At 33.6% G+C, this 10,820-nt stretch overlaps 1 protein-coding gene across 5 annotated transcripts in view; it reads left to right on the plus strand.

Moving 5' to 3' along the window:
• Positions 1–10,196, plus strand: part of PKN2 (protein kinase N2) — a 154,648-nt gene extending 144,452 nt beyond the window's left edge. For all 5 annotated transcript variants that reach the window (XM_053591147.1, XM_053591146.1, XM_053591149.1 and 2 more), the window contains 4 exons: positions 3,074–3,216; positions 7,084–7,191; positions 7,358–7,438; positions 7,527–10,196. In XM_053591147.1, the coding sequence (XP_053447122.1) occupies positions 3,074–3,216; positions 7,084–7,191; positions 7,358–7,438; positions 7,527–7,730 (536 nt within the window). In that variant the 3' untranslated portion in view covers positions 7,731–10,196. The remainder of the gene's footprint in view (positions 1–3,073; positions 3,217–7,083; positions 7,192–7,357; positions 7,439–7,526) is intronic.
• The last annotated feature ends 624 nt before the right edge of the window (positions 10,197–10,820 follow it).

Raw genomic sequence — 10,820 nt, forward strand, 5'->3', positions numbered from 1 at the left:
TGTAACTGAGGTTGTCTGTCTCCCCACAACACTGGTAGCTTCTTGTTTCTTAATTCAGGTTTATTTCCATAGCGCATAACATCATGCTTAGCACATCTTAAGTTGTCAGTGAGTGTTTGATTAACAAATAGTTACATGAGTATACTTTGTAAATATATGTCCATCACATAATTACTAACCTAATTGCTGACTCCAAGTCCAGTAAATTTTTTCTCTAATTGACTTCTCTTTATTGGACACTATTGATTTAAATGCTTGTTTCTCAGAGTCTGTCCTTAGCCTACTGCTCTTTACTGCTCGTTTTTGATTGGCAACTGTATGCTAGTGACTCTCCCCTCTATTATTTCCTTTCCCGTAGGTTCCAAGCATATGTGTATATTCAGTTTTCTATTAGGCAGCTCTACTTGAATAGCCAAGAGACACCTCAAACACTATACAATCAAAAATACGTTCTTATCCTCAGGTGGTCTAGTTCCTCTCACTCTCACAATGTGAAAATGTAGAATTATCTGGGATTCTGTCCTATTGTCAACTTGCAACATCTAGTTATTTGCAAAATTCTGCTGATATTTACCTCCTGAAATCTCCTAAATCTGTCATTTCCACCCTACTGCTGCCACCTTTCATCTTGTTTTAACAAGTCTGATAAAACCTCCTGACCTCTCCATCTCTAGTCTTTTGATTTCTCTCCCAAATTAATCTGCCTTGTAAGTGCTAAATTGCCAAAGAAACCTATCTAAATACAAATGTGGCCGTGGCCCGCCCCTACTGACATGGCTAGGAACGTGACGCACAGCACTCACTCTGATCTGCCTGCCTACCTCTCCAGCCACATCTCTTGCTGTTTTCTGTCTAATAATTTGCATGAGGAACAACAAGCTGTTTATGGTCTGTACCTCTCCAGTGTTATCACCCATCCCAACTGTTATTTACTATCATCTGTTCATCCTTTTGATTCAACTCGAATGTCACCTCTCCAGGCAAGTTACCTAAGATTCCTCTTCTCCTTCCCCAACTCCCAAGTCTGCTTAGGAGCCCTTCTTCACTGTTTCCACATTATCTTGCTTACCATGTTATTTTAAATTTATATTTACATATATAATCTTTTCCACCAGTTTTCCTGTAAGCTCTTTAAAGAAAAGAACTGTGTCGTATTCTCATCTTTGTGTTCCCACCACTTGGCACAGGTGTCCAGAATGTAATAGGTAGCTGGAAAATACATACTGGATAACCAGGCTTATTAAATGTTTTCCTTTATTATCATAAAAATATACATAGTAGATTATAATAATAATAGCTAAGTATTTTTGAATCCTTACTGCGTGCCAAGAACTTTGCCAAATGTGTGATCTCCCTCAATTTATAGCAGTCTTACAAAGGTAGATAATATAGTTAACCCTAATATACGATGAGGAAACATCGTATATTAGGGTTAACTAATCGTATGGATGTTACGGATGTTAGACACTGTCCCAGTCTTTCACAGTTAACAAGCAGCAGAGCTGAAATTGAAACCAGATCTTTATTACTCCAGAGCATGAGATTAACTACTTCCATGGAGTTTTACCAGTCCTAGCTAATTGGGCCTACTTTCGACTACCTTTAAAGACAGGATAAGAAAATTTATCAAAATGAAAGAAATATGATAACTATATTACTACATTCGGCATGACAATATGTATTACATTAAAACGTCACAGATCTTACAGTGACATAGTGTTAACTATGAATAAGACAAGGCAAAAATTTAAAAGACTTGTGTCCTAAAAGTATAGGTTATGTAATAAGCTCCGGTAATGACCAGAACATAGAATAAAAGTTAAGAAACATAAATTCTGATTCTGTCTTTGTTACCTTTTTTTCCCATACCTTTGGCCAAGTCACTAAAAGGCTGGTGTAGAAATTGTATAGATATTGTATCACTCTTTTTTAAAAATAATATTTTATTGAAGAAAATAAAAATTCAGTATGATGTTAAAGAAATTTTGCAAAAAAGTATTCTCTGCCCTTATGTGCTAATGTATCTATGTCCTTCAAGATTTGGTCCATAGACATACAAATTTATTTATGTTTTGCAGTCATTGTATCTGTACACCTTATTAAATTTAGAAATGACAGCTTTTCTTTCAAATTTTTCCATATGGTGACACTTACAAGAGTTTTTAACACTTTGAAATATATACAGACATATCTTCAATATGCAGAATGTATATTTTATTAATATATCATTAAATTACGAGGAAGGTGTATTTGAAAATTAGTTAGCTAAAATATTAATACAGGTAGAATATACCTTTTGACTGGTAGAATATCCCAAAATGATTGGGACCAGAAGTGTTTCAGACTTCTTCAGACTTTGGAATATTTGCTTATTCATAATACATCTTGGGGATAGGCCCCAAATCTAAGCACGAAATTCACTTATGTTTCGTTTACACCTTATACACATACAGATAAATTTATATAATATTTTTAATAATTTTGTGCATTTTGTGCATGAAACAAAGCTTTGGTAAGAACTTTTGTGTGGAATTTTCCATTTATGGCATCTTATCAGTGGTCAAAAATTTTCAGATTTTGGAGCATTTCAGATTTCAGATTTTTAGATTAAAGCTGTCCAACTTGTACTATCTCCCTATATTATGTGACCCATTGATAAACTCCTGATTATTCAAGTGTTTGCTTTATGGTTTTTCCAAACTGTACTTACATGAGTTTTATAATGAAGTAAATAAACTGAATTAAAAAGATGATGAGAATTGAAGTTCAGATTCGGTTCTGTTTGTTATACCTTCTCAGCAGCACTTGTAAAATAATAGCAAAGAAAGAAAAAGTAACTAAAAAGAAGCACAGAAATTTTATTTATTTCTTTATTTATTACCAATTAGAGTTGCTGTTTTGCCCAACTTTCTCTATACCAGTCCTTACTGTTTTCTTTATGTCTTTGATATGTTTGAGTTTGTTCACCATGCACAAATTTGCAACTCTAATTTTATTTCCTAAGGATTTCTTCTATTTTTTTTTACTACATTTTTCTCTTTGCTAACAGATGTTTGTATTTTATCTTTTTCAGGGATGGGCTACGGAGACAGAACAAGCACATTTTGTGGCACTCCTGAATTCCTTGCCCCAGAAGTATTAACAGAAACATCCTATACCCGGGCTGTAGATTGGTGGGGGCTTGGTGTACTTATATATGAAATGCTCGTTGGTGAGGTAAGCAGTATAAAGTAGGTGAGAGAGAAGAGAAAGATGATTAAGAGAGCAAAGCATGTCATTTATAAAACCCCCTAATAGGTCTTCTGCATGAGTGGAATTTAAGTTGTATAAATATTTAGAGTATACTAATAATCAGCTATGCTTCTGTAATATCTTCACTGGCTTTTTAAAGATTTTTCTGTGATCTGTGGAATGCATTACTAATGCTTCGTAAATAGTTCTTGTATTTCAGGATTATGCTATGGTTATGTTTTATGATTTTAAGACATGGTCATATCTAACTGATGATTTCATAGGGAACAGAATTGCAGGAAGACTAGTAAGAATATATTTGTGGGTGGTGCCTATGGCTCAGTGGGGAAGGCACTAGCCCCATATACTGAGGGTGACAGGTTCGAACCCAGCCCCGGCCAAACTTCAGCCAAAAAAAAAAAAAAAAAAACTTAAGTCAATAGCCAGGCATTGTGGCAGGCGCCTGTAGTCCCATCTACTCTGGAGGCTGAGGCAAGAGCCCAGGAGTTTGAGGTTGCTGTAAGTTGTGACACCACAGCACTCTATCTAGGGCTATAGCTTGAGGCTCTGTCTCAAAATAAAAAAAAGAATATACTTTGTTACCTTTGAAAATAGAAGCGTATTGTTGAAGAGATTAATATTTTTCTTACTATTTCTGGAGATTAACTTAAAATAAATTTGAGTTTAAGTTGTGCACAAAAATTCTTAACCATTTAGGAAACAGTTAAATAAATAAAACAATGATGATGGGTTAATATATTGTGTTATAAATTATTAGAAATGATAAATCTGAGTGGAATTGGGAAAGAGTAAATCTGCTACACGATTAGAGACTATTTAGAGGGACTTGCTCTAGAGATGCAAGAAAAATTATTTTCTGGGATTGGTTCATTCTACAGTTTCTGCATTGACAACAACCAATCTTATATTCAAGGCGTGAATAAATTAAGCAGCTAAATGAATGAATGATCAAATTATTGGATGTCAGGAATTTCTAAAGTTTTGCACTGTGCCCGTTATTTATTGGTACTTAACATTAAAAAAAAAACCAAATAAATAATTTTGGTTTATTCAGATGAGTAGCCCAGTTTGCTATGTTATATTGGAGTGGATTTTCTGGAAAAGGAAGAGAAGAAATGGCTAATTAAAATGAAGTTTGCCATATTCAAGGCTCTGTTCTATGTGGTTTATAAGTATTAGCTCATTTAATTTTGGAACAATCTTTAATAAGTTCAATACTGGTCATGTGCCCGTTTTCACAGACATAAATGGACACACAAAGAGATTAATAATTTGTTTGAAGTCACACAGCTTTCATGTTGTAGGTAGGGCTGAGATTTTCACATTGTCATTCTGGCTTTGCAATCTGTCTCAAGCCTTATGCTTTGCTACTCCAGGACAGAGTGTGGAATTCATCCAACCTTGTTTCTATTCCTAAGACCAGTGGTCCAGATCTGAATTTTTCATCCCTGTTTAGAGATATGTGGTTAGGATGGGAAAGATTTATTTTAACCCTAATCACAGTGATTTTTACTTTCTGAGGATGCCAGACGTTCTCATAAAAGTTGTTTCTGTAAACTCTGGCATACTTAATACCTTTCTTCCCCCCTCCTTTTTTTAAGAGTACCATTTTTGCTGCTTTGTTTTTTAAATATATTATTCAAATAAGTATGAAATTTCATTATGTTCTTGCTTAAAATTTAGTCTCCATATTACAGATGACATGCAAAAATGTGAGTTTATTGCAAGATACTGCAGAATTAATAGCCAGTTGATTCTACTTCCTATTCTAAATCCATTGGAGGGTTTGTCAGAGAACAAGTAAGGAAGCTCCTGTTTCATATTTTGTAAAAGAGCTTCTAAATGATTGAGCTTTTAACTTCCTAGAAGATAAAAGACAATGAATCTGGCTATACCATCACAGTTGCTTCTTGGAATTTCCTTTCTCTTAAATTCCTCCATTAGAGGGTAGTTAGGGAAAAAACAAAACTGTACACTCATCAGTCTACTTTATAATTTCATAGCATTAGTGAAACTTAGGTGATGACTTTGCTTTTTTAAACTGATGAAAGTGAAGTTTATGTCTATTTTCTCTACTATTACAAATAATTGAAAACTCTTTGGATGCATCATGCATTTTCAAAATTATATATTTCTACTAGTTTTGAGGATTTGAAAGACTCCAGGAATAATTTAACTTACCAGATCCCCTTTTCTCTGTGCCAGATGAGAGTGAAGGTGCCAGAGAAATTTAAAATAACTCTGGACACTGACATTAGGTGCTATGAATGTTGAATCTTGACAGACTATTGGATTCTTTTTATGTGTGTTTAAAACACAGTTGTTAATAACTTTCTGTTATCACCCTGTTAATTTATAATCTCTTTGTAGAAACAAGGTACTTTAATATTTTTTAAAAATATATAGATATTTCTTTGCTGGTCAGAAGACTTAGAGAAGGACAGTTTTCAAGTACAAAATTATTCATGCAGAAGACAAAAGCACTCTGCATTACCACTTGAAATTCTGATTGAGAATCCTTATGAAATAGAATTTTCCACTGACTTGCTGTTTCAATCCCCAAAAGAAATTAGATTGTCCCACATAGTAGGTATTCGATTTATGTATTTTGAATGAACAAACTAAGGTTTTGATAAGTGAAAAGTTTGAAATTTTCCTACTTGTGAGCAGTAAGATTGTCAGTTCAGTCTTAGGAAGTTGGGTTCTGAATTTATTTTCACAGATTCCTTGCATTACGAATCCCTCCCTTTCCACTGATACTGCTTTCCACCTGGCTCTCATTCTTTAATACCTTCTAGGAAGTAAGCAGTTAGATTAACCTAATGAGGCCAAGTAAGCCTGTATTTCCCCAATAGTCAATGAGAAAATAAGGATAGAGATACTCATTTCAGTGATTTTAAGATATTAATACTACTTGAGACATTTGTTTTCTGATTTTGAAAATAACTAATTGAATGCTTAAGCCATCTGAAATTCTGAAGCAGTAAGTCACCTTCGATAGACAAGTTTTTGGCCCAGTTGAGAGTTTATCCTTCGTACATCAAGTTGTCATACTGAATATAACATAACTACTTTTTAATGACTCATTGTCTATGGTGATTATGAGAAGTGATTTTAATACTGTGCTTAGTGAAATGCCCTAAGACTTATTGTGTTTAGAGTGTTGAATATACCTGGCAGTGTTTACCTTTTGAGTTCCTTTTTCTCTAATTTTGTTGGTTGCTGCTGCTTAGTACAGTCCTTATGCCCTGTAATCTCTAATTGTGCTCTACTACCATTAATTTGCTATTGACTTTGAAATCCAAAGCACATCCCTGTCTGATGTATGTCCACAGACTTAGCTTCCCTTTACTGTAACATTTATTACCTTATTTACCTTACCCATTTTCTGTCTTCGCACAAAATTGAGTTTCTTGAGGATTTTGAATATTATCTAAATATTCCCCACTATCTAGCAGAGACTCTAAATATTGATTGGCCAGATAGATGGAGTGAATGAAATAAAATGGAGTGGAATAGAATGAAATGGACTGGAATTAAATTAAATGGAAAATTACATTATATGGTATGAACAGTTTTTTTTTTAAAAGTCCATAAAATAAACGCAAAGAAGAGTTCAGTAAGAGTATATAGTGTATCCTGTAGGTAATAGATGTATATTTATTGTGACTTCATAGTTTTTCTTTATTGTTATGTTTGGGTTTGTTTGTTATTTGTTTTTGTTTTTGTGTTTTCTTTTTCCCTGCCTGGATGTTGGTTTTATTGTGAATAGGTAATAGAATTTTACAATACAAAAATTCCTTTTAACTTACTCAAAGATTTTTTTTCCAGTCTCCCTTTCCTGGTGATGATGAAGAGGAAGTTTTTGACAGTATTGTAAATGATGAAGTAAGGTATCCAAGGTTCTTATCTACAGAAGCCATTTCCATAATGAGAAGGGTAAGAAGTAAAATAAGGTTAAGAATTTTTTTATAGTACTTTAATTTTTTCAATTCAAAGATGGTACATGGTTTAGACAAAAACAAAAAGTATCTAAATCTTTGAAAGTTAGGAGAACCCTTATCAATGAAGTTTATTTTATTGCTTTTACTTTAACATATGTTAGCTGTTAAGAAGAAATCCTGAGCGGCGCCTTGGGGCTGGTGAGAAAGATGCAGAGGATGTAAAAAAGCACCCATTTTTCCGGGTAGGTAGAAATACTGACAATTTTTTTGTAAAACTAGAGCAGTGAAGAATAAGGAACTAAACTGGTCGTTTTATATTTTGTGATTTAGCTAATTGATTGGAGTGCTCTGATGGACAAAAAAGTAAAGCCACCCTTTGTTCCCACCATCAGAGGAAGAGAAGATGTTAGTAATTTCGACGATGAATTTACCTCAGAAGCACCTATTCTGACTCCTCCTCGAGAACCAAGGATACTTTCGGAAGAGGAGCAAGAAATGTTCAGAGATTTCGACTACATTGCTGATTGGTGTTAACTTCCCAGACACTGTGAACCAAGCAGACCGACTCACAGAAAACCTCTCACCAGCAACCTTCCATTTGCTGTCTGTGCTACCTGTAGCTTCTGAGTTGTTTCTTGAAAAACACATGAAGATTTGTTTAAAGTACCGTTCTAATACCCTCTTGAAAAGTGGCTTCTCGATATATTTTCAACATAAATCTGAGCACTGGAAACATGGAGTTTAAGCTGAACAAACATCGACCGTGAAAATCTATCCAAAAGAATGCTTTTGGATCAATAGTCTATTTTACAAAAAGAAAAAAACCACTTTTTTGTAGAACCTAGCTTTGCCATATGTCTGCCTTAAGAGGAAGGAAAATGAGTAACATAACTATGCTTTACAGAAAGAAGCAGAAGGGCTCGGAATGCTGTTACTGTTCACATGAAGTTTTCTGTGAATCACAGAATTCACATGATTCTGTTTGAATAAGGCAAATGCTCTTATTTTTTTTTTTAAGGAAATTAATATCAAAACGTATAGTGGCAATGTATGCACATTTTTAGGCTTGATTTTTTAAAAAACAGAATGAATTAATGTCTTGTTTCATAAATTTTCTATATTTATTAGGAGAAAACTTTTTACTGCCTTATCTTTACCAACCATGTACCAGAGCCTCATAACTTTCCAACAGAGCTGCTTGCCAAACAAACTTTTTGTTTATTGAACAATGCTGAAACAAACAGGAACACCAGCATTTACTTAAAATGTTAAGAATGGGGACTTCTGATCAGCCTGAACCAAGATACTGTGTTACCTGTATGCATTCCCAAAGTCGAGACACTCAGTATGTTCCGTCGTATCTTCCAAAATCAGTGAACTGATTACCCCCCCTTTTTGGTATTCATTTTACATGTATCAACCTACTTCATCTTGTTTTTGTGTCTGCTGTAGAAGGGAACTATAACTTTCTTAAACCGTAGGGGTTATCATTGTATACATGCTGTGATCATGTATATGTGCAAGTTGTAATGTATTCTATGTTGTAGGCTTATTATTTAATTTCACCACTTCATCACTTTTGTACAGTGGCCAGGCAGACACCTCAAACTCCAGCATTTACATTAAGTGCATTTGTATATTGTAGGCCACTGGATCCAGATTTTATATTGGCAGTTATTGAGGGCAAAAGCAATATATTATAACAGAATGTATAAATATTTTTGATAAAACAGTCTATATTTTATAAAAAATTATTATAACACTAAAGCTGCACCTCAAAAGTCTCAAAAATAATTTGATCGAAATCCTTTTACAGCTCTTCAGAGGATCCGTTTGTGGCTTTTTAATACACTTACAGGGATGTGTTTTTGCAAACCATGACTTTCCACGTGCCTGTAATTTCTCTATTGTACGTGTATTTTTCCCTCTTAGTCCACACTCCATTGTTTTGTCTTAGTTTAATAATAACATCTTTGATTCCTGTAGTTAGCATGCTAGGGTCATTATACCTCAGGAATAGCAAGCGATTAACTATTCTGAATAAACCATTTAATCACAGTGAGCTCATCTCTTAAAAATTGTTCAAGTTTAAATCTTAGTGATAAACACGAAAAAGCATATTGCATTATGGAGAGTTGAGCTAAAACCATTTATAAATATTTCAGCCTTGCTGGGATGTGTTGGCATGTTTTCATTGTACTCTGAGAACGATTAAAATTGTCCACAGATAATTCGTATTACTTTCCAAATTGATTATTACCCAAGATCCTTTGGGAGAAAATCATGTAAAAAGAGGGCACAATATGTTGCTTAAAGTTACTTTAAAATGCCCGTTAACTTCCTGGCAAAGGACAATAGAGGAACTTAGCTTAATTGTCTGGCTTTAATTTAATCAGTGTTAACACACGTTAAAATAAAACACTAAATACTTTTGAGGTACAGTCTGCTGACCTTTTCTGGTTCTCAAATATGCAAGAAAGCAATGTCTAAAATATTAGGCTTTTAACATTAAAAACTGACGTAGCATTTTGTAACTACAACATGTACAGAAATGTTTTTTAATTGAAGTCAATCACTAAAAAAATTAGAGGGCAGGGTATATTCACACAATTAAGCTGAAGAAAGCACTAATTTTTTTTGGTAGTTTTTAAAATATATATATTTTAGTCAGATTTAAAATTTTAAGCTTTATAGAGTGTAAATATATTTTGCTATTACTGTATGTGTATGTGACTGCTCAAGCACTTTGTAAGGAAATTAAGATATTTTAGAATGGTACACTATGCATTTAAATGAAATGTGCCTTTAACTGTGTTCTAAGAAGTGTTTTGCAGTCATTCAGTTACCACAAATGCACAAATTAAAATTTAAATAGCTTGAAATTTGTAACTTTGGTTTTAAGTATTATTTCTTTATAGAAACTTCCTATTGATTGAACTATGCTTTTGGTGTTCTATGTTCAAAGTCTGAAAGAATAATTAGTGTAGCTTTCTTGCAAGTGCTTTATGTCCTGGGGAAGGCGTGAAAATTTCAACCCACTTCACTGGAAATAATGGTAAAGTTTGTATTCCGCTCCGATAAAGTCAGTAGCTTCTTTTATTTGATGAATATTTATGGAGTGCTTACTGTGGCAAGACATTGAGAAGAGTAAGTTGAAAACAGCAACAAGGTATTCATAAATGAAGAACGGCCTGCATTAATATCAAAATGCAACCACCAGTATTATATGTACTTTCTTCTTGTTTAAGAGACAAAACAATTTTAGCCATTTTATAGTTGATAATTACAAATGTAATATTTTAGATATACAAAATGAACCGTGTTCTCCCTGTAACACAAATGAGGACATAGTGGAAATTGGAGTTATAGATTGACTTGGTTAAAGTTGCTTTTTAGATTCAAATCTAACAAAAATTTACCAGGTACAGCCAGTCTTCCCAAAGCAACAGGAGGAGTGACTATGAGAAACCCAAAAGAGCAAATTCAATCAATCCATAGATCGTAATCTGAATTAAAATTTAGAATTCTGATTTGCCTTCTATTCATCTTTTTGACGTTTAGGGTTTGTCAGAAATATTGGCTTTATACCTAAGTATGATGGATAGAGACTTTTAAATTATGAAA

This window comes from Nycticebus coucang, chromosome 5 (assembly GCF_027406575.1).
Source record: "Nycticebus coucang isolate mNycCou1 chromosome 5, mNycCou1.pri, whole genome shotgun sequence".
Taxonomy (NCBI): Eukaryota; Metazoa; Chordata; class Mammalia; order Primates; family Lorisidae; genus Nycticebus; species Nycticebus coucang.